The sequence below is a fragment of the Tupaia chinensis genome, unplaced genomic scaffold (assembly GCF_000334495.1).
Source record: "Tupaia chinensis unplaced genomic scaffold, TupChi_1.0 Scaffold000187_1, whole genome shotgun sequence".
NCBI lineage: Eukaryota > Metazoa > Chordata > Mammalia > Scandentia > Tupaiidae > Tupaia > Tupaia belangeri.
The window spans coordinates 1,976,697-2,001,508 of record NW_006159662.1 but is presented as its reverse complement, the minus strand read 5'-3'; the positions used below and the strand labels follow the sequence as shown (position 1 = coordinate 2,001,508).

General features: G+C 37.7%; 1 protein-coding gene across 5 annotated transcripts in view; it reads left to right on the top strand.

Annotated features, from left to right (window-relative positions):
* The window catches only part of CEP112 (centrosomal protein 112), a 462,320-nt gene that overhangs the window by 191,306 nt on the left and 246,202 nt on the right, over positions 1-24,812 (top strand). For all 5 annotated transcript variants that reach the window (XM_027771158.1, XM_027771157.1, XM_027771156.1 and 2 more), the window contains exons 19-20: positions 1,047-1,154; positions 20,754-20,936. In XM_027771158.1, coding sequence (XP_027626959.1) covers positions 1,047-1,154; positions 20,754-20,936 — 291 coding nt within the window. The remainder of the gene's footprint in view (positions 1-1,046; positions 1,155-20,753; positions 20,937-24,812) is intronic.

Genomic DNA, 24,812 nt, shown 5'->3' with positions numbered 1-24,812 from the left:
AAGGAACCCTATACATTTTTGGTCACTCCCAGGCCTTCATCTCACCCAGGCAACTACTAATCCACTCTTCTTGGTTCAGTGGATTTTCCTGTTCTGGAAAATATAAATGTGAAATAAGAGTATAAATGGAATCAGACAATATATAGCCTTTTGTGGCATAATGTCGCTGAGGTTCATGAGTGAACATATTATAATGTGTTAATATTTCATTACATTTCCTGGCTAAAAATATGCAGTTAGGAGTATACCACATTTTATTTATCCATTCATAGATAGACATTTGTGTTTCCTGTTTTTGGCTTCTGTGAATTATTATACTACAAACATTTACACACAAGCTTTTGTATGGATGTATGTTTTCTTTTCCTACCTAGGAGTTAAGATTCCTGAGTCACATGGCAACTTTATGTGTAATCTTTTGAGGAATTACCAGACTGTCTTCCAGCATGTCTGTACTATTTCACTTTCCCACCAGCAGCCCTGATTTCTCCACAACTTGTTATTATTGTCTTCTCCATGATAGCCTTCCCAGTAAGCGCAAAGTGTTATGTCACTCTTGTTTTAATTTGTACTTGCCAAATGACAGTGATGTTGAGCATCTCTTCATATGTTTGTGGGCCACTTGTGTGTCTTCTTTGGGTGCTTGTCTATCAGACCTTTGGCCTATTTTGAATTGTTTAATTGCCCATCTATTATTAAGTTATAAGAATGACTTATTCTAGATATGTCTCTTATCAGATAGCTGATTTGGAAATACTTTATCCCACTCAGCACACAAAATATTGCTGAATAAATACTTGAATCTTCGAAATTACATTTCCACTACATTGTCATCATAACATTAGAATTTAGCCAGTTATATATCGATTTTAATTTCCCTTGTTAAAATGTTTAAATAAACTGATACATGTTTCCTGATTTTATCACCTTTAAATTCATTATGATTGTTGAGATGTTTGAAATATTTTTAATGACTAGATGAATTACATGAACATGAAACGTAATTCTTTGTTTAACAATGTAATATTCGGTTTTTAATTTTATAGATGGAAAAAGTGGAAGCAGATCTAACTAGGTCCAAGTCTCTGCGTGAGAAACAGTCCAAGGACTTTCTGTGGCAGCTAGAGGACGTCAAGCAACGATATGAAAAACAGGTTGGTCTTTCATTTAGATAAAACCATTTAGCATTGTTTTATAAATATATATTTCCCCTTTTAAACATTTTTCTTTTTCTCTTTTTAAATTTCCTAGAGGACACATGTGTTTGCCAGAGAGAGAGACAGAGGGAGAGAGACAGTGAGAAAGCACCTCACATGGGTCATGGTTACACTGTAATCCCTTCTCCTCCATCCCTTTCCCTTCAGGATTTTGGGCATGCACACACAGGTGCTCAGCATGTTTTTCAAGCTGCCAGGTCCAAGAGTCCCTAGAGTTGACCAACTTTTCTTCATAAATCACTCTTCACATTCATTTCAAATTTTTTTTATGGACTGACTGCCTAAAAGAATGTGAACTCCATGAGAAGAAGCCTTGCCTCTTGGTCACTATTCTCTTTTGTCCAGTGTCAGTGTGTATGTGTTATAGTAATAATTTTTTAGATTCTTATATGACTCTGTATTATGAATCCTGGGCTCGTGACTTGTTCAAGGTCATAAGCCAGATAATTGAGTCATCAGGAGAGTCTAATTTCTGAATACTTTGGCAAATTACCAAAAAATTCCCATGTTGTTTATATGAAATATTTAAATGCTTTTGATTAAAAGACTTTCAGTAGTAATATAGCAACTACATATTCCATTTTATAAGTCTTGCTTGTTATTAGTTGTTAATTACTTTATTATATGTAAATATGAAGTTTTCACAAAGGAAATAACAAAATATTTGAGTAGAAGGAAAATGAAGACATAACAATAAAACTCATGGGATGTTTAATTGGTGTGCTTTTAGGCAACATTATCTAATATAAGTATTGTTTTCTTATCTTAGAAAAGAAGAAGAGTCTCATATCAGTGGTTTTAGCCTCAACCTTAGGAAGCTAGAAAAAGATGAGTAAGTTAAAACAAAAAACAAGCAACAGGCAATAAAAAAACATAAGAACAATAATCAATGAAGTTGGGGGCAGGACAGTAGCATGACACGAGATTTTCACAGAGCTGGAGAGGAGACTCAATAAACCTGTCTCTGTGGAATTTTAAAGAACCTAGGACAAAGGGAAAATCCTAAACATAAGAGTGGCAAACAGGCTGATTTCAGGTGAGCCCTCAAGCCTGTTTTTGTTTGGTCACCGTAGATTTCTGAAGCCCATTTTTGAATGAGTTGTCACAGTTTAAAGTACAATGTGATTTGATGCAAGTTTACAGATTTCAGGCCTGTCTTAAACTTCAGTAAACCTGGCAATGATAGGCCCACATTTCCTCCATAGGAACAATCTTAAGACACTGAACCAGCAAAGAAGGAAATACAATCTTACAAAACAAGACTCTTCTTTAAGTAGTATCTACATAGTCATAATAATTCGATGGCATTTATAGGTACTCAGCTTTCAGAACAGAGCATAGATATTTTCAGTTTTGATATTGTAATAATTATAGTAGAGGAAGAAGCGATAGAGGTATACATGGAGAAGAGAGGGATGGAGGTGAGTCAGGGGAAGGGTGAGCTCATAGAGGTATTCGTAGTCTGTGGGGATCTGAGTTGCTGCCACCCATTTAAAGAGGTTTTAGTATATTCTTCCAGGGTACAAGGTTGACCTGTGGAAGGGTTCTACCCACTGGAAGAACTGAGCAGAGTGATCTAATTGTATTGAGAAGAGTAGAAGCCAGGAGGCAAAGGAATATGAAGGAGCCAAATTGCCATTTGTCATCAGAGGATGCCTGTAAGCAGTGTCTAGATCGGGTACATTCAGGAAGAGCTAGACAGCACAACATGGAGAGGTGTGGGAGGAACCACCAGAGCAAGGAAGAAAGAAATGGTTAAAAAGAATTGCCCCCAGAACAGCTGTGGTAGGGTGGAGCACAGGCCCATTATCTTTAATTATAAGATGACCTTTACAATTTTATTTTTAAAATTCATGTGTGTATACATGTGTGATATTCTATTGATTAACACTCTTAATTCATCTAGTTTTTAATCCAAAAATTTCTTGGAACCAACCCTGAGGAAATATTTATACATGTGCAAAAAAGATACAGTCACATATGTTCATGGAGGACTATGTGGAATGATGAAAAAGGTTGTAAATAAAACAAATGATTAAATAAATGATACTAAATTCATGCTATGGAACACCATGTACTTACGTGGAAGACTGATGGAAATCTGAACGTGCCAATATACACAGATTTTTCAGATGTATTTTTTAGGGGAATAAAGCACATCTTAGAACACTTTGTGTATTATAATTCCATTTATGGAAAATTAAAACACATGTGTATCTCATGTAGTTAGATTCAGTAAAAAAATACCCTGGAATATGACACATGTCTATAGAATTGGCAAGGAATTGTGGAGTGGGGTATGATGAACTGAGCCTTTCATTTTATGCTCTAAATACACTTTTTACTTGAAATTTCACAATGAGCATATGTCATGCATTACTTGAATAATGGAAACATTTAAGTTTGAATGCTAAGAAACAATAGAATAGAATAAATATTGTACAGTATTTATTGGGTCGTCAGAAAAGTCATGACGTATTTTCTATTTCTATGCAAAAATGTGTCATGTCTTGTTTTATGATCCAGTAACTATAACATTTTAGTTGTATAATAAACTTGGATTAATGAAATAGAGAATAAATTCAAACAATATATATAGTGAAAAAAAAAAAACAGATGAGAAATCTAAAAGAGAAGAAAAGACATGAGCATATTATTTTCCATGTTATCCCAAGTCTGGATAACTTTTCTATCTGCAAAAGCCAGTGCAATGGAGTTATTTGATCAGATTCTTTAAAGAGAAATGATAGACAGTAAAAACGGGGTGGCTGATTTCTGACTAGTATATTGACAACTGAAAGCCATTTCAACATATACCAACTTAAAAATACTTATTTCCACTGAAGTACATTTATCTAAAGAGCTGCAGAGGATTCCACAACTTTTGTATTGGAAAGGCGTTGCTTGGGGAAGGTAGGGTATAGAAAATTATATAAAAAATGGGATCCTAAGACTGGGGAATTGAGGGTTAAGAGGGAGACAGGGATAATCACTAATTAAGTGTAAATAAGAATATTAAGAAAGGATGAGGTGGGACCAGCAGATGGCGTAATGGTTATGTCGGTAGACTCCCATGTACTCTACTGCAGTTTGAGTCCCAGACCCAGTGACTTAAAACTCAAGCCATGCACGTGTACATACGTGCCCAAAGTCCCAAGAGGAAACTGGAGGAGAAGAAATTGCTGTGTGGTCATCCCCCCTCTCGCCCCTGGGGGATGATTTCTCGTGTTCTTTCTCTCTGTCTCCCTCTGTTTCTCTGGCAAGCACACATGCTCTATAGCAAATAAATCTTCCAATTGAACAAACAAATGAAGAAAAAAATAAGTTAAGGACCAGAAAGTGGTGTGGTGGTTAAGGCTCTGGACTACCACATGGCTAACCAGTTTGAGTCCCAGATATGGTGGTTTGCTTTCTCACTTTTCCTCCCTCTATCTGTCTCTCTCTTTGGTGAGTGCACATGCCCTATAACAAATTAAATAATAATAATAATTAATAAAATTAAGTAATTCTAAAAAAAAATTAAAATAAATAGAATAAAACTAAGTTAAAACAACTGAAGAACTAAAGAGTGACTATCAAATTAATAGTTTATAATAAATAAAACTAATCAGATAAAAAAGTAATTAGTATAAATCATGAAAGAATCAATTTCAAAATAAATGACCAGGCAAAGGAAAGAAATAGGTTTAATGTCACAATAAATGACCAGGCAAAGGAAAGAAATAGGTAAAAGGAGAATTGAGTAAACAACCATGTAGAAAGTTCTTTAGTCTTGGTGCTAATAACAATTCAGATCACAATTAACAATGATATGCCATCTAAAGTTGGCAAGAGTTTCATGAAATTGGTGCATTTATATATTTTGAGTGGCATTATAAATTAATACAGCCTTTTTGGAAAGGATTTTGGCATTATCTACCAAGAGTGAAAAATGTTTACACTCTCTAGCTCAATTATATTTAACTTCAAAAATCAGACAGAAATATTCAATCAGTGATGTTAATTATTTATAGCTGATAGAATCACAAATTATGATGAATTTCTTTTCTATATTGTGAAAATAATGCTTTTTAATATAAAAATCCATCCATATATATTTGTTTAAATGTATGTTAAACTTCAAAGACTTTTCTCAGCAAATTAGATTGTGAAATCTACCAAGTATTTGTCTTTGTATAGTTTTGGTCAGAAATACTTAACACAATAAGGAAAATCAATGGCTTCTGTAGAGAATTGATTCTGTTAATAGAAGCCATAGACTACTGCATCAATTTCTTTGTGTTTTTTTTCCCCATTTTTTCAATATGGGAAAATACAGTTTGGGTATTGGTACCTTTATGTGGCTAAATGGTAGTTCAGACGATATAGATAATGCCAAGGTAGGTTGTAATTGGAATATTAGAATGCACACACAGGCTAGCTTGGGTTGGAGTGGAATTCCACCCATTGTTATTCTTCCTGGATCTCTGAGCCTGTTCACTAGAATCAGTGCTGAGAACAAAGATCCCACTTAGTTTCTCAGTAAGGAAAGATGGAGACAGGAATATGAACTAGCATGTTTTAGGAGAATGCTTATTGAGATGATAATATACAAACTTTTAAAAATTAACCTTTTTTCAGCAGAAGATTCTGTTAACTGGAACAGTAGTCCCATGGAGCACTGCAGAGTGTTAAGGTTTTTACTATGAAGTTTATCATAAGGAACGATAGGTATATAGTAGCGGTCTCTGGAAGTCAGCATGAGTACACTCAAAATGAAGCCGATTAAACTAAGCTCATTTCCTTCTTTGAACGGGGTAGCCAGGCGAGGGGAAGAGGAGTAGGTGCAGTATTTCTGGTGTTCATCGAGACATCTGACGAGGTCCTTCTTGAAGGCAATATGGGGAAATACCATTTGGGTATCGGTACCTTTATGTGGCTAAATGGTAGTTCAAAGGGCCATCACAGAATGATTAGTGTCAACCTGAAGTGTGAGATCGCTAATTGTCTGTCAGAGACTGGGTGAGATATAGAAGTAAAGTTTCCTCAGGCTTAGATTCAGAGGAATAGTTAATATGTAGGATAAGAAAATCAGTTTTCCAAAGACTTAAACAGGCTGGAATTAAGAAGATTACACTTATTGAATATAAAATACTATGCTCCGACTTAGAAAATCAGCTGCAAAGTATGAAGGGTGGGGAATGAGGAAGACAGAAAGAAACAGAGATAAGGGGAGCAGTGCCTGGGGTGATGGGCCCAGGGAGGTGGTAGGCATGCTTTCAGTCTGTTGTTTTCATATCAAGTAACATGAAGAATAAGTCAATTATGATCACATTGTAAGCTACAAAGTTTCTGATATGCAGAGACTGTATCGGAAAGAAATGTAAGGGAAGAAGATTTATTTTGCCAAGAGAAGAGATGACAGAGAAGTGGTCATTTCTATTTTTAGAGTTTAGGTTCATATTACAGGAGACTGAGGTTTGGTCAGTGTAAAACTCTAGCAAGTCGTGGTTGTCAGGCCCCCCTCTGGGCTAGATGCTATTCGCCATGCTTTTCACAGGTTTGGCCACTTCTTGTGTGCATAGTACTCTTGTGAGATAGGGACCATTATTAATCATTCCCCCATTCTAGCTGCAGAGACTGGAGCGTATCTACTAAGTTCCTGGTGCAGGGTCCCCCACAGCTCGTAGGTGAGTGAGTCAGAACCTGAACCCACGTCATGCCCTTTAACACCCACTCAGCGCACTCCCGTGGAGTTCTGGGGGAGGCAGAAGTTGAGCCCATGTGGAGACAGAGTTGTTTGTGGGGACTATTTGGAGTTGGTAGCTCTTTCCTGAAGACCTACTCACATGTGCAGTGGTCTGTCTTCTGAAGAGGTGAGAGTGTGTGAAGCATCTGAGAGAGGGTTGTGGAGAGATGTTGTGCATCGGGAGACAGCCCTGCCACCGAGTGCCCCCCACCTCCAAGATCCCAAGACTGTTCATTTGCCCGGCCAGACCTTCAGCCCCTCTCCTGACAGAACATAGACGCCCCTGATTCCATTGCTGACTCAGTTACCTCTGTGATCGCCCGCCTGATTTCCTCACATCAGGTCTTCAGCCTGCTTTCTCAGTCACCATTCAAATGCAAGCATGACAATTTTCCTATTATCTTGCCTTACTTTTCTTAAGAAAATTTAAATGTTCTGGTTATAGTATTTTATATCAGGAAGGGGTTTAGATGATGATCGCCCAGGCTGTAGGTTCTCAAACTGACAAAAAGCAGTCCCCCAACGGTAAGCAAGTGGCAGGTATATGTGAGGCTGCATGCGCGTTTCCTGGGGCATTGGATTCCCTGGATTATTTTGTGGGAAAGCAAAGTAGTTTTACTCTTGAGGTAACATTCATGCTAAAACAAACATAGACTTTCCTGTTTTGTAAAATGCAAAGTTCTCAGGAGTTTTAAGATAAAATAGGACATTTCAAAGAAACTTCCAGCTTTCAGAGGCTGCTTCAGGCTATGCCCTCATATCCCCCAGGGGGTACTATTCATTTCCAGTGCTGCCAGAGGTACTTTTGTGGAAAAGTTTTTAGAGGCACTTTTCCGGTGTAATCCTTGCACTTTATAATGAGGAGATTGACATTCAGAGGAAATGAATGACTTGTGCCTTCTGGGCCTCAGTTTCCTTCTCCAGTTTTAATTTTTGAGCCCCTCCCTTAGAGAATGCTCATGCCAGGAATTGTAATGAAGTGAAGAAAACAAAGCGGTATTTTAAAATATCTTAGCCAAAATGCAGGCATCAAATGTCTAGATGTGGGGGGAAAAAACCATAACAACAACACATCAAACACATGGGATGAATACTCACACAAATATCCTGTAAAGCCCAAGCTTTCATCAAGACTTCCTGTTTCTTTCCTGTATAACCCATTGGAACAAAAGGACAATTCTGATTGTCTTCTCACAAACCTCATTCACGTTGGAAACAAACAACCAAGCAGGCAAGCTAGGACTTCCTGAGCTATGAGGTTTTTGTTTTTTTTTTTTTGCAATCTCCTCATATCATTCTTTAATCTTATATTTTATATCTTCTTTTTGTTAGTGCAGAGCCTTCAAAGAGAAATATAATTCAGCAGATAAACAAGTGGTCGAATTCTCTAAGAAGAATGAATCTTATCATCAATGATTATAAAAACATTGAAGGGCTAACCTCTTACAAGCTACTGTTATTTGAAACTTAAAATATTTGGTAGCAAAGATAAAACAGAAAATATGCAAGATAAACAAGCAGGACAGGACAAGTTCAGATCATTAGGATACTTAAAAAACAGACGCATGTGATTCTCAGTCCTTTCCTTTGTAAATAGTTCAGTCTTTAATTATCCAGGTAATAGAACCTTAAAAGCATAGACCTCTTCTGAATGAGACTATAAACTCTGTATTAGAAAAGGGAATACTGGAAAGCAAGAGAGAGAGGAGACAGGGCAGATACTTCCTAACATGGGTTCCCAAGAAGGTGGGGATATGAGGATGGAGCCGCAGGCCTCCAAGGGAAGGACAGATGTGGAGAAGTTTGTAGATCTGAAAAGGCAGGTGAGGATGTTCTTATCATTGAAGGCTTTTCTTTGTGAGATAAGAGGCAGGATCACTTACTGAGACGACAGGAATGAGATGGCCAGGAGAGCTGAAAACATGGGAATTCTTTGAAATTATTTTCGTGATAGCGAGGGTGATCTGACTAGAAGACCTCAGTAAAATTGTTCTTTAGTACTGAGGTCCTGGATGATGTTAATGACCATGAATTCGTAGGTCTTGCTAAAATCTCTTAAAAATGGATATTCTTAATAATTTCTAAATATATATAACTTATTGTACATCCAATATCAGGCTTAAATTCTTTGTTTTGTTCTTCTTGTTCGTTTTACATATTATCTTTAAAAGTCTTTTTTGCCTTGACTTACTTTTTCAATTTTTAGTAAATAGTTTTTGTGCTCCAACTAGGTATCAGCCAGTCTGCTTCTCAGTGGTGATCAAGACACATGCATGCCTTTATCTAAAGATGTTTTTTTCAAATTATTTTTCAATAATTCACTAATGCAGGGATGGTAACTAGACTGCAAGTCACACATTGGTCTTACAGGTCACAGGCAAAGTAATAGACTCCTAGGTGTTTTGCAGCCAGAACCAGAGACCCAAGCATTGCAGCTGCAAAGCCTGGGCTCCTGGGTCCAGACCAAATGTTTGGAGCCTAGAATTGTACTGGGTTGTCGGAAAAGTTATGATGTATTTCTCTGTGTTCTTCTGTGCATCATGACTTTTACAACTACCCAATAGGTAGGTAGGTGGTCATTGATACTTAGTGAAAGACAATATAGTCAGGGCCTCCTCTCCTTTTTGAGGGAGAGGGGGGCAGGCCTGAGATTTTTCTTACCTAGGTTAAGCTAAGTGGCACTTTAATCTAGTTTGAAAATTAAGAGGGTAATATGAAGCAGTTCTTCTAAGTAACTGCAGTATGAAGTGCGTGTGTATATTTTTATAGATACTCCATCGTTTTTCCCCCAGAGGGTCTTTTTTTGGGGGGGGGGGTTGATGGGAAAAGTGAAAAATCACACCCCATTGGGGGTGGCCACACCGCAGTCCCTTCTCTTTTATTCTCCTCCTGGGATCTTGGGCATGCACGCACTCATGCCTGACATAATTTTCAAACCATCGGGGCTGGAACTTGAACCGTGGTTGACCATGTGGGAGTTCTAGCAATGTAACTGCTATGCCATTTGCTGGCCCCAGAGGTACTTCATTTAAAATTTTTTACTAGATAATAATATGGTTTACTCATCATTCCCATTCTCTAGATACATGAGAAATACAAAATTGGAAATAATACCTTCTCAATCATACATTATTTAACACACATTTGCTGACTCATTTCTTTGTGCTAAACACTGTTTTGGGCCATTAGGATGTGGCAGTAAACAAAATAGAGTTTTTTTCCCCCTTGCGATGAAGAAGAAAAACACTTTCCACTGTCAGAGTATACACGCATGTGCACCTGCAAACTCACTCTCTCTCAGAATATAACGTAAGGGAAGGTGTGGTAATGATAACTGCTGTGGGTCAGCATAAGGTCTGACAGTGAAGGGAACCAGATCCACATGACCAAGCATGTGGTTGGAGCATTTGAACATCCAGATCCCAACAGCAGAGAGAGATAGAGGAAAAGGGGTTGCAGCAGGACCATGCCCATTGGGGAATACTTTCTTCCTCTCCCTCTCTTTTGGTCTCTCTGTCTCTCTGACACTCATACCTCTCGCTATAAAAAAGCAAAGCAGGCCTAGATGTCTGTGATAACACTATTTTACATAATATTGTTATTTTACATAAGGTGTTAGATAAGGTTGTCAGAGAAGGACTCTATTGAAGTGACATTTCACTTAAGACCTGAATGAAGTGGAGGAGAAAACCACGCAGAAGCCTTAGGTGAGCAGATGTGCAACAGCCGTGAGACCAAACCGAGTTGGTATGTGACTGGAGGGGAGTAAATCAGGAAGTGAATGCTAGGAGCTGAGGGTAAGCAGAGGGCAGCTGCCGTCAAGACCCAGGGACTGTGATGGGGAGTTCAGATTTATCCTGAGAGTGATGGGAAGCCACAGGAGCATTTGAGCAAGATTTGGTGGTGGTTTGAAGATTTCTCTGTGCTTCGTGTAGTGCTGTCTATAGTGGAGGCAAGAGAGAAAGCAGAGATGCTAGTTGGGAGGTGACTGCAATAGTCTGGCAAGAGATTATGGTGGCTGGGACTAGACTGGAAGTGGTGGGGTGAGGGCAAGTGGTTGGATTTGGGATATATTTGCTAAGCAGGACTTGGTAGATGTGAAATAGCATGTGAGGCAAAGAGGGAACTCAAACATGACATAGAATCAGATTTTTTTTTTCCAGTTGAGCAGCCCATGCCACTGTGGCTGGGCCTGTAAGGATAAATTCTTGCCCAGTTTTCTCAATTTGTGGGACTTCAGGTGGCCATTCTTAAGCCACACACACACACACACACACACACACACACACACAATCCTCTTGAAGAATTTGACTGAGTCTTCCCTGAGTTTCAGCTGAGATCTGCCAGATAAAAACACAGAAAGCAGTAGCCAATTTTCCAAAATTTTAAAAGCTCAGGGTAATTATTGTCACTCATCACCTGCAGGTGCCAGGTGAGTATTTGGAAGTGTTAAATGGGAAAGATAATCACAGAGCCAGTCCTTGCTTTCAGCTTGCTTATCAGCTCATCATCACTGCTGTGCTTCCAGACTTCACCTCTCAGGGTGTACGCAGACTCCGGAACTGGAGCAGCCATTTGTCCCTGGCTATTGACGGTTGACTAGACAGGACAGGAAAGAAGAAGCAGTACATGCATGCAGGCCCTGTGCCATCTCTAGCAGCAGTTATCACTGTAATATTAGACTTGTAAGTAAGGAGGACATTCACGGCTCAATGAACTGCTGACTGAGATTTCCTGGGTGGCTCTTTTGTTGCATATATCTAACCCTGCAGCCACATGGCCACCTACAGATGACATGTTCTGTCCCTGCTCTTGACATTCTGCCTGCTTTCTACTGTTTCTCTGTGTGTGTGCACGTGTGCACATGCACACATGCCTGCTTCTCGGAAGATGTTGTTCTGAAAGTTGGACCACATTGTAGTATTTTCTGTGCTAAAATAAAATGTATTTATTTATTTATTTTTTAGACAGAGAGATTTTTGCTAAAAGATACATGTGCTCACCGGAGAGAGAGACACAGAAAGCAAGAAATCACAGACACACACACACACACACACACACACACACACACACCGGAGGGGATGGCCACACCACAATCCCTTCTCCATTCTCCTATCAGGAATTTGGGCACACACGCACACACACCTGGCATGAGATTTAAGCTGCCGGGTCCAAAACTTGAACAGTGTTCAACTACATGGGAGTCCAGTAAGGTAACCATTATGCCATCTGCTAGTACCATTAAAATGTTTTTCTACTTTGACTCCAAAGACAATAAGCAGATTGTATGCCCTTAACTCATCATTAAGGGGCTCTTTATTGCTCGTATAATGGGATGTCCAGTAGCGCATTTTGCATCATATAGCTGCAATTAAAAAGAAAAGAAAGGGACCAGCAGTTAGCATAATGGCTATGTTGCTGAACTCCCATGTAGTAGACCGTGGTTCGCATCCCGGACCCGGTGGCTTAAACTCACGCTGGGTGCGTGTGCATGTGTGCCCAAGCTCCCGAGAGGAGAACGGAGGAGAAGGGATTATGGCATTTCTCGCTTTCTATCTCTCTCTCTCTCTGGTCGTTTTCTATCTCTTTCTCTCTTTGTGAGGCGCACGCGCCCTGTAGCAAAAAAAAAAAAAAAAAAAAACCCACAACTCTCCAAAAAAGAAAGAGATCTCAACATCTTTTAAGAAGAAACAAAATCAGTGTAATGAAACTGCTCACTGGATGTAGACTCTGTCTCACTTGAGTTAAACTTCTGGAGTTCTAGAGAATTTACTTATTTTGCGATTTCAGATGCGCTATTTTATAGATGTAAATTGCTCCGAGATAATAACTTGATGTTAAGTCTGTACCTCATTAAGTGGAAACTACCAGGGCGTGGTGTACCTATTTCTTAATGTGAATCTTAATGCCATGAGTGCTCCCAGTTCTGTAAAAGCAGTATGAAATTTCACAACCAAGAAACAGAGGTTTCCACAGAAAGTCCTTGTGGGGACCAGCAGTTAGCATAATGGCTATGTTGCTGGACTCCCATGTAGTCGACCTCAGTTCGAGTCCCGGACCCAGTGGCTTAAAACACGCCGGGCATGTGTGCTTGCATGCCTAAGAACCCAAGAGGAGAATGGAAGAGAAGGGATTGTGGCATGGCCATCTGCCCTGGGGGGTGATTTCTCGCTTTCTGTCTCTCTGTCTCTGTCTGTCTGTCTGGTGAGTGCAGGCACCCTGTAGCAAAATCATTCTCAAAAAGAAAAAAAACAAAACTCCCCCCCCCAAAAAAAAAAAAAAAAAAAGAAAAAAGAAAAAAGGATAGAAAGAAAGAAACCTGTCTTTTAAGGGCTAGCACTTTAAAGCAAAGTGTCCTTTGAATTACTAGTCTGATAAACAATTTCACAATGTTTGAACTGTTCTTCATCTCTCTCTCTCTCTCTTTAAGTGAAGCATAGTTACAATCGTTTGTGATTTTACTATGTTGTTCCCTGCTACTCCAGTCACATTGATCAGAACTGGAGATGCTGGGACAGCCTTGGCATGGTATTGAGACAGAGTCGAAAATATCAGAGAAATGGGAGCACGAGAGTGGTTTTGCTACATGAGATCTGAGAATGCACTCGCTGAGAGAGCCTAGCCTAACCAATATCCCTTCAGTAACGTGCTGAGAGGCGCACTGATGTGGGGTGCACTGATACTTTGAGCAGCCCCGTGGTGGCTTTCTCTGTATTCCAGGGTCCATGGTAAGAGATGCTGCTATGGAACTAGCTGCCTACTTTCAACAGGATGGTAGAATTCCAAAATGGCAGACACCATGAGGGGTCCTCAAATGGAGAGAGAAAGTCAAGTGATGACTGTTGTACAATGAGCAGCAAAGTGAGACTGGCAGTCAGGCGTCTTGCCCTTCAGCGATCTGTGGTGATAATGAAAAGAACATGGTGTTCTGAGGAGTGAGCTATTGAAGAACTCTGAGAGTACTACTCCACTTGTACAGTGTCAAGGAAAAAGCCCAGAGGTAGCAATGGAGCCTAGGACAGTTTTCCATTTCAGTGAAAATCATGGTCTTTCACCAAGTTTCCAGATCTAAGTCAGTTCACAGACCCGAAACACATTTGTTTGAAGGGAGACCACATTCCTTCTTCAAAGAACATTGTAACGCAACCACAAGTAAAATATTCTCCTAAAGAGAGGAGCTGTTGCCACTTGACAGGGTAACTAACTGCACACACAGAAAAAAGCAAAAATTCTACTCAAATCTTATGCTCTGGAAATGACTGTTGTTAATCTTAGGTGAGCATTATTCTAGAACTTTCTATGAAAGATAGATAACTAGGAGGATAAGTAGGTGTATAGACAAAAACAGTATTTTAGAAACAAGGTCATGCTATGTTTTGTTAAAATATCTAATTTAATTTTTTGTAAAAATAGTTGAAGAAATAAGGGACACTGAAATAATTGTGATGTTTAAAAAATGATTTCTTTACCATATAAGTAGATAGTTTCTTAGAATGTTAAATAATGCAGATGAAAAAGTATATTGAGTTTTTTTAATCTGTTAGTTCAGTTTTGAAAAAAATTAGCTACTTGTTACTATAAAAAAATAATAAAATGAACTTGCTTACATTCCTTTTTATGCCCCTACCATTCTGTATGTCAATTATAGCATTATTTTTACATTGTTGAGGTTTGTAACTTGTATATTCTGTTGCATAGCAGTAATTCTAACAGCTATATAGCTTAATTTTTTATTTAAATGAACTGTGTACTCACCACTGGGGCTGTTTAGCACAACTTTCTGTTTGAGTCCTCTGTTTTGATCTATTGACTATGGTGATTTCATCATTAAGTAGCCATCTCAGGAAGGGCTTATAGTTGTCTTCTCTGTGCTGTGTCCTCTGATTTTTGGAGAACTTGGCTGGGCATACAGTTCTTTGGTCATTCTTTCTTTCCCTGGATCTTTATACATACTGTCCCATGCCTTCTTTTGGCACCAAGTATTGTTCCAAAGACATCTCTTGGTTGCTTCCATTTTATCAAGCTTTTTTTGTTTTTGTTTCCCCGAGAGTGGTTTGGTCCTTGAGTTCTTCCATGTTTGAATTTAATTATAGTATTCTTGAGCCGTTCCTCAATCAGAATAAATTTTTCTTTGTATATTCAGTGTCCCTTTTTTTTTTTTTTTTTTGTAAAACCAGGTCACTTTAATGTTTTTGTACAACTTAATAAATAATTTTTTGATGACTGCAGACATGTAAGACTGGTTATATTCAGAAACATCAGTCATGATGGTTTTCCGGATAGTGTATCATCTTCAAAAATTACAAGGAGTTACTTGTATGCAACTGCTATCAAACCAGTAAGACAGCATTTATGCATCCATCATTTTCAAGATTGTTGGTAACTTGGGCATATGTCCCCCAAATAACCTTGCCTCCTTGTGTCACAAGGCCCAACTTGCTCATGTTCAACTCAATGACAGTACCTTTGGTTATAACACCCAAAGTTGTATATAGTGAGTATAAGGGATTCTTCTTTACACCGAGTATTGGCAGGCCAAATGTAGCTTTCAGTTCAGGATGTGTTACGTGGGCCTTCTTGAAACATAAGCCCATTGGCCTAATGAATCTTTCATATTTAGGTGGTTTTCTAGTAAAGCCATTTCCAACAAAGCAGACTTTTGTAACCATCCTCTTCCATGCCTTCTTCTTTCTCTTTCCTGTTCGAATAACTTTTAACACTTCTGTTTCTCCCTGGGCCCGAACTTTGGATAGAGGGACTTCCCATTTTCCTGCTTTCTCCTTCCGTTTTTGTTTAATCATATTGGAAAGTACTTTAGCTCAGGACTGTCCTTCTCTGTCCAACAGATAGGCAGGTACTGCTCCTTGTGGAGTCTTTCCACCATTCTTCTGTTTGGTATTCCTCTTTTCATGCATCTTGATAGTCTTTTTCATTTGTATTTTCTCAGCATGGCACTGTTGATGATAGAGCTTAGCCTTCAGACCAATCATCTTTTTTGCTTTCTTTTAACGTTCATGAGCCTCCTAATTTTCCTTCTTTCTCTTTTTTTCGTGGTAATCCAAACAGTATCCATACCGTTTACGATGTAATTCAATATATTCGTTTTGTGGCATGGTGACGGATGTGGGCACAGGGAGCAGCCTCCTGGATGCAAAGAAGTTGTCAACTTTCAGGTCTCAGAGACGAACAAGCTGACCCAACATGGTCCAGAATGGGAAAGGGTCACCATCCAGTGTGCCTTTTGATTGATTTAACTCTTTCATTTTAGGGACATTTTCTGATATTATCTGTATGTCCACATGAATTTTCTCTATTTCTTTTTCTTCATTATCATATCTTTGTCTCATTCCTGGACCTTTAATATTATCTCAAGCTTTTTGTTTTTGTCAGTGATTTGAGTTTCAGCCATTTTTTTGGCTCATTGTTTATAATTTAGAATTAATTTTATACTGGCATTATTTGGTCCTTAGTTATTTTTTTCTTCTTATTCTTGTCTCTGAGTTCTTCTCTTTTTGCACTCATGTTCTTATTTAATTCTTTAAACTCTGTTTCTGGTTTTTAAGGTATACTTTCTCTCCTTCCACAATGTCGAGCCTTCCTTGCTTCCTCTCTATTTCCTCTTTTTTGCTAAGTTCATTTTTTTTTTTTTTTTTTTTTTTTGATGTAATTTTTTATAGTTGTCCAGATCCTTCTTTACCTCATCTGACTTGGGCTTAAAGTGGGCAGCTCTGTCCACCTCTATTATTTGTACCGATGTAATATGCATGAATTCCCTTTGTCTGCTTTTCTTCATTTCTGCCTGTGTGACTCACTCTGAGTTTATTTGAGGGTATAGGTATTTTGTGATACTTCTCTTTCTGAAGCTTGAGATTGTGATAGGGATGGAGGAAGAGAGCTTAGTTAGAATTTTGAGCAACTTTTGTTAGAGAAGCTGGTATCTCCTCTGTCTTTTGATAATTTATTAATGTCCTATACTAGGGTTTACTGTATGTATGAAAGGGTGCTTTCTTTTTCTGGGCGTCCTGAAGCCTATGTTCTGTAAGAAAGAATCAGCCCCAAATTTTCACTTTCTCAGTTCAATTTCATTTCTCCCCAGCAGCCATTTTTACTCTCTCTTCCTCCATTTCTAGCCAGAGAATCTGGAAGACATCTTTCCCTGCTTCCTATACCTTTAACCGATTCTTAGACCAAGACTATAGAATATAGGTTTGTATTTGGTCAGCTTTGAGGCTATTTTAGTAGTGCTTTGTGCTGTACTTCTTCCTGTTCAGGGGTTATGGTGCATGTTATCCCTTCTATGCTGTATGTTTCTGAAACTGGATTTTTTGACATCGAGGTATACTGTTGGAATGTGTTAGTCTTCTGTTTATTGTGTACTGAGAAGTAATGGCTTTTTCTATCCCCTTTGTCTGTGTTTTATATGATTATTAGAAGATATTCAGGCTGTAGTTGCTAGCATTAATTTCATGGTAGAACAGTCACCAGGACTTAAAATGTGTATTCTGAGACCCTCAAAGCTTGCATCTCTAGAGCCCCCATCTTAGTCTTCCTTAGAGATTGGACTGTGCTCCTGCTATTGGGCACTAAGCAGAAACCTAGTTAGAATGAGAATGTCATCATCAGATTGTGGAGTGACTTATTCCATGAGGGTGGGCTGTGCTTTCAGGGACTTCAGAACTTCAAACATCACTCTTGAATTTCAGGTTCAGAGTGTCTTGGGAAGTAGCATAGTGGGTGGAGCACAACTCTCATTGTCTCTGCTTTGACTTAGAGAAATGGCAATTTCATGCTGGTCAACCTGGTGGTCTCTGACTACGGCTGTTTTATCACCCAAACCCTAACCATCAAGTCATGAGGCTAAGCATTGCAAAAGTAGTGTGGACATGTGCCAAGTATTGCCACTTGGTTCACAGATCACTCCTGTTGGATTAGGGAACTTGAAGCTTTATTCCTGTATTATAGGGAGCTCTTTATCCAGCTCCAATTAAGCAGGGTCCCAGGTACATTCTGTTCCCCATGAACCATATGTCAATATGAGTGCGGGTCTGGAACCCTGGGACTTAGAAGCTTACTGACCATTCAGTATTCATCCTTATGGATACCACTTTCACATCCTATACGTTTTTAGTAATTTATCATCCCAAGGTCACCCTGAACTCCACTAGACACTATCGCCAGTCAGCCAAAAGTATCTAGTAGTCCAAAGTAAAGAGAATTGCCACTTCATGTTTACTTTTGAGTTAGACCCACAAGGAAAGCACCAAGCTAGAAAGTCCAAGGATTCTGTTAACATTTTCTTAAATGAAAGGGTCTAAGGACCAGTAAAACCTTGAATTGTAACAGAGATGCACCTCTGCAATGGCCTTTGTAGTTATGAATACCCTCATGAAAATGTTTCTGGATCATTAGTGGTTTTCCTCTGACTCTACCGTTTATCCAGACAAGACATCTTTGCCAGAAGATGCTGACAGTGAGGAAACCCAGGCAAAGATCCAAAGGGCCTTTGCTAACAGCACATCTAGAAGTTAGCCAAGCAGACAAGCCTGAGCTGTTGCACCTTAGAAGCCTTCAGCAACATTCTGTTTAATGAACAAATAGAGTAATGGGTTCTAGCAAAACAACAAACTAGTAATCATTTACGAATATCCATCTTAAGGCTTGAAATTCCATTATCGTTACCTCATTTTTTCCTCTAATTTTTAAAAATAAATGAACTGAAATGTGAACATGAGGATGGTCATTGACGAAGTTAGAAGAACGCTTCAAATGACTCAGTTTAAAAAGTTACTAGGAAAGTACACTATTACTGGAGCCTGGAATGAGGCAGCACGATTATTGCTTCAGCTAGTACCACTCAGGTAGCTTTTCAGGAGAGAAAATTCTGTAATTCTTCTGCCCTAATTATAGGCCACTTGGTTACCTTCCCCTAGAATATTGTAAAATATTTTGCTTTCTAACAATTTTAAGTCACATTCATTCTCACAGTTTTTCTGAGGATTTTGAGAAAATCTCAGTAGGACCTTCTACGTTCTCCTTCCCTTCAGTGTATCATATACTTTAATTATTTTGAATAAAGTTTATAATTTTATTATAATGATGCTGAGACTATAACACTAAGCAGAAATGATAATGTGTCCAAGAACAAAAATGTTCCAATTCAATAATTCATACACTTGGCTTTCTGAAAAAAAAGCCATCATATCAATGAAATATTAAAATCTGCCTCTCCCTGAGGTTAAAATTGTAGTTGTGAGAATCACAGAGTAGAGTACACATTTATTTTATGTAATCAGAGAAAAACGTTTTTCAACTATTTGGTATAGTGATATATTAGGAGAAAATATTTATACTGAGTTTTGCCTTACATTGCCAACAGTAGAATAATATGAGGGAACCCCTACATTTTAAAATGGACATAAATTCACCAGAATATATCTTTGTTTTCAGATGCAAAATGTTTTTTCATTTTATTTATACATTATTTTGTTCTGACAAGTGTACATGTCCAAGAATTAGCATATTTCTTTCTTCTAAATAGCCTACTATATGTATGCATGGTTACAAGTTTACTACTGATTTTCCAACTCCCTGAGAAATATCACAATGAGAAAATACTTTGAAACCTATGTCTCGAAGCAGATATAATTTGTGTTTTGATTCTTGATTTGCAATTAGGGGACAGGAATTGCAGATTTAAGAAGGAAATAACTTCTGAAATTTAGTGCAATGTGCATGTCTGGAGAAATGACTGCTATAGCTTTAAGATAAGGTAGTCTGGTGATTCATTGCACGAAACAAGATCGATTTGGAGCAGGCTCCTACTGTTAGCTTTTTTGAAGATGGATTCTCACGCCGAAAATAACACAACATATTCTAGATAACAGCAGTTTTGCCCCTGAAATCCACCAAAACTGAAGAAAAATCCAAGTGACTGTTCTTAGCAGCTGTGTGGCCTGGAGTTCACTGGGGAAGCTGGCTTCCTGCAGTCCCCTATTCATCACCTGCTTCAAAGACAGCCTGGCTGGCTATAGTGTGCAGGCCAGGTAGGGTGCCATTGTGCACGGTCTGGGAGGATTAGTATCAAAGCTGCGGCAACCAGGCCCTTGGTCTCGGGCTGCCATTCAGTCTAGCAGGGAGAGGCTAAGACTGGCCAAGGTCACAGTCTCCAGTGTGGAGTGGACTGGGAAAGGATCCTGAGAATAGAATGCTTTTTATGAAATCATGGCGCAAGCTTGCAGCACAGCAGGTGCCCTTCTGGAACACATAACATCTGTTTATGTTGGTATACCGTAGCTGACAACGAGATAATAGAGCTTTGAAATTTATCATTTTATTTTTAAAGAGACAACTGTATATACAATAATCCAGATGCGTATTTAGCTCAGATCTTTTATTTGAAAATCATAAAGAAAACTGACCGATTTAATTGCCGTCTTTTACATTATATGTTTAAGCAAAAAGCTAAACGTACTGACTATTAACCATTTATAACCATTGCTGATCAGTATTACCCGTACTCTTGGGGAGGAAATACCTAGCATTCAACATAATTTTTTTCCATGTTCAGACATTTGTGTCAACAGATTGCAGAAGGATTTACTGAATATGCCCAACTGTCTTCAATATTAGGAGGTTTAGAGAAAATATCCCCTCCCCCACAAATGAGGGTATTTCAAAGGTGAGGTAATAATGACGCAAAAAATAAAAATTTCAACTTGGATAAATTAGAGAAAAATTAAGCTGTACATGAGTTGTCATGACGACAAGGATGTTCTGTTGATGAACTGTCCTCCTCATTGTCCAATCAGATAGTAGAGCTGAAGCTGGAGCATGAACAGGAGAAGACGCACCTATTACAGCAGCATAACGCAGAGAAGGATAGCCTAGTCCGAGACCATGAACGGGAAATAGAAAACCTGGAAAGACAGCTTCGCGCTGCCAATATGGAGCACGAAAATCAAATCCAGGAGTTCAAGAAACGAGATGCTCAGGTAATTATCAATAATATTTGATAAAACGGGTCTCTATTTTTAAAAAGTCACCAGCGTTTAATGTTTTCTTATTATTCTTGTTGATGCACGCTGTTTGATCATTTGCAAAACTGACATATAAATGTGATTTTTTTTTTGTTTTCTTCTCCCCACACCCCCGTTTTGGGGATGAATAAGGCTTTAACTACAGAAACCACAGGTAGCCAGATTAAAAATCCCATGGCGCGCTATAACTTGGCCCCTTTTTTATAATCTTGTCTCAGTGCCTTTCATGATGGATTTTTTTTAAAGGTATCTGCCCCTCACCCCTCCCCTCAGCCTTAGTAAATCCCTATGAAATATATCAGCCTCACTCCTTGCTTTTTGTTTTAATCTCTGTAGGTAATCAAGCAGCTGTTTTCATGTTTGCTTTTCCTTCCTAGTGTTGCTTTCTTTCATTAGATTCTATATTTGATTAGATCACTCAGATGGTAATTGATAAAAATGACTCCAGAGAAGAGCTATTTCCCATCAGGTCTGTTGCTTTTTCCTACATGCACATACACATGCCTCCTAGCCTCCATCTCTGTAGTCCCTGTTGGAAGCCATTTGGCAGAATAACCCCCAGCTGTGGTAGCATTTGACTCTTCAAACTTGTGGATGAAATGTGCACTGTCAGCATGGAAAATTATCTTTATAAATTTCAGATGAAAAAAAATCTTATTGGGTGTGTATCTTTGTAGTGCAATACATTCTTTGGGGTATATATAATCAAAGGCCTTTAGTATATCCCCTTGAGGAGATTGCTGTGAAATTTTATTAAAGAAAAATTGAAGAGCAATTGATAACAATAAAGAGATAATTTTCTTTTCTAATAAAACCATATCATATACCAGGGCTAAATACCTCTTTTCCCATTGAAATCTTACCATACTGACCACACTATGCATAAGCTTCTTCCCCAGTTAGTCTCCCCATTCAATAATATAATTTTCAAACAACAAAATAAACTTTCATTTTGCTATTTGTTTGAACGATTTTATAATTATCAAAATGTAAAAATGCTATTAATTAAATAAGATGCTAATTTTTTGAGTGGAGAGCGGGAAGCGGTAAGGCAAAGAATAGGAGTTATTGGTTATTTTTCATTTGACCTTGAGTTGTCTTTTACTTTGGATAATAACTGGCACAATGTGAATATAGTCAGCATAGGTTTTTTGGTCAATAATGTACATTTATAGGAAAATTATTTATAATTTGTTTTATTATGGCTTGTTAACTAAAAAGGTAGTCATTCTAGTAGCCATGGTACCAGAATAATCAGGTGGTTCCTGTTGAGTCGATGTGTATTATACTTTTGCCACCAGCCTTGTCAGAGCCTATATAAAATATATGCTGGTCTTTTCATTTTGAGCCGTACAATTTATTAAGAATATTTTAAAACTTATGTTTTTCTTCAAACTGGATGTTGAACCTTACTATTGTCTTCCCATGATAAGAGACATGGTTTCTGAGTCAGTGTGGGATCTGTTTGCATAGTAGAATTGAATAAGGGATACAATAAAGTACATTAATTTACATAATTTTCTACTATTTTGGTGTGGTCGTAGAATGCTGACACTTGTAGAGGCCAAATTTAAAGGAAATCTTTGGATTTTGTAAGTGCCATCTCTGCCATATAGGGTGCGGTTCATCCAATCATAACAAAAGGGAAATTTTAGAACTATTATATGTAATTAAGCTACAAGGATAATAGAATAGGGTTACTAATTGAATTTCTTCTTATTGAAATGGTCATATTGAAGGACTATATAACCTCTTCAAATGCTGTAGTTTATTATTATATTTGTCAAATTTTGTCTTTCTTGGAACGTTTTACTAATTGGAATTACTATCCTGGGAATGCCAGTAAGCTTGAAAACTTAAGCTAAATACATTTTTGGTCAAAAGAAAAATAGGTGTGTTGTATTTAGTGGTTTTTAGAGAATATAGTTTTGAAAACTTTTATCAATAGTTGTATTTTTAAAAATCATACCATATGTACCAAAATGCCAATCATTTGTATTTATCTTTGGTTATTTATTGGAAATATTAATTCAAAATTTCCTTTAGGCAAGTACTAAATTTAAAAAAAAATTATTATTGTGGTTTAAATAATCTAATGCATAATACCTTGATTGTCCTGAATTCCATCTACAAATTTCAAAAAAATAACATATATACTTTTAACAAAGAATATTTTTTTTCAGATCATTGTGTTGTAGTTTGATGCTTTGCATCAAACTATATATGTATGTCTATCTTAAATATTAGATTCTATAATTTTAAAAAATTTTAGTTCCAGAGAGAGATTTGATTTTCAGTTAATGTTTGGCTATTCCATTTTAGCAGTGGAGGCCATTTTGTAGAAAGGACTATTTGAAATACTTAACCAAAAGAGGTCCAGTGGCATGTCTCTTTTGGGTACTATGACTTTGTTTTGCTGCTGCTTTTCTATCAGATGCTTAAATGAGGACAGTATCCTGAAAATCTGTTTTTGCCTCCTTCTTAATATGTAGTCAACTGCATATCGATTACAGACAAAACCATTATTGTTAAATATAGTAACTTACGTTAAGGTGATTCATGCCAGTTAGGAACTCCCTCTTGGTCGGTAAGTTTTGCAAATAAAATGATAAGTTGTTACTCTCATAATTTCCGTTTCATCAAGCAATGATAAGATATTGGATAAGTAACCATTTTTCTTCCTTTTATTTAGAGAAGTTAGCTGAATATTCTATGCATATATTAGTTTTGTCCTAACTCCTTGATTTGCAATTATAGGATACTTACATTTGTTGCCAATGTTGCGATACTTAACATATGCTAAAATGCATGTTAAATTTTTACCGCCCTCATGGAGGATGTTCTAGAATCTACCTACCAAAGGTCATAATGTTTAAGAAGAAGCATGCAGATCAGTAGAAAGACATGTGGAAATTCAAACTCATTGTCAGATCTTTCTCATTTACCACATCTCTCTTACTGAAATTATTTCGGAGAATGATTTGATTGATTTCTTCATGTTTTTAGTATAAACTAAATATTATAATACTATCTTAGAAGGGTTCCCCTAAAATGATGGTTCTACATGTAATTTTTGTTTTGCTTTTGAACTGTATTGTGATGAGTTTCTACACTTTATCCTGTCGAGTTAGAAGAAAAATAGAACTTTGGTTCCTTGGGCATGACTTGTCCTTTTAGGTCCCTCCCTGAACCATTTAGAGATTGGTTAATCTTTGATGTTAGTTCCTGATGTGAGTGGTGTGTATGAATATTGCAGAGGCTGTTACACACCTTTGTGATCACCCCCAGAGTTAGTGGCACCATCTGAGGATGCTCTGCGACCTGTTGCAGGCAGTACAGGCAGCTCAACGAGCAACAGAAGTCACTATGAACCACCATGAGTGTCATCCAGATTAAATGCGGCATGCTTGGAGACCGTAAACAGTCCTATCTGAAAGTGTATTCAACTTAGCACTTGTGTACAGTACAGTAGATTTTGCATAGCATTGGCATCTAAATGCTTTCTTCATTCAATAAGCTGAGAGTCATGATTCTACTATGAATAATTTTTGCATAATGAATGGGAAAATCATCTTTATTATGCCATGTTTACTCACATTAAGAGGCCAAACTTATCACTGATTCTAAAATGTGGAATTTGTAGTAATCCTCTTTCTGTCTTCCATTTAAGTTTTCCTTAAAAATATTTATAAGACAATTTTAATATCTAAAGTTTTATCTAAAGTTTGCATATATGGGCACAAGATAAAAAGTCTCTATTTATAAACCGAGTCTATGTATACATGCAGTGGATTAAGCATTAGTTATCATTCTTCAAAAGTTACCTGAAGG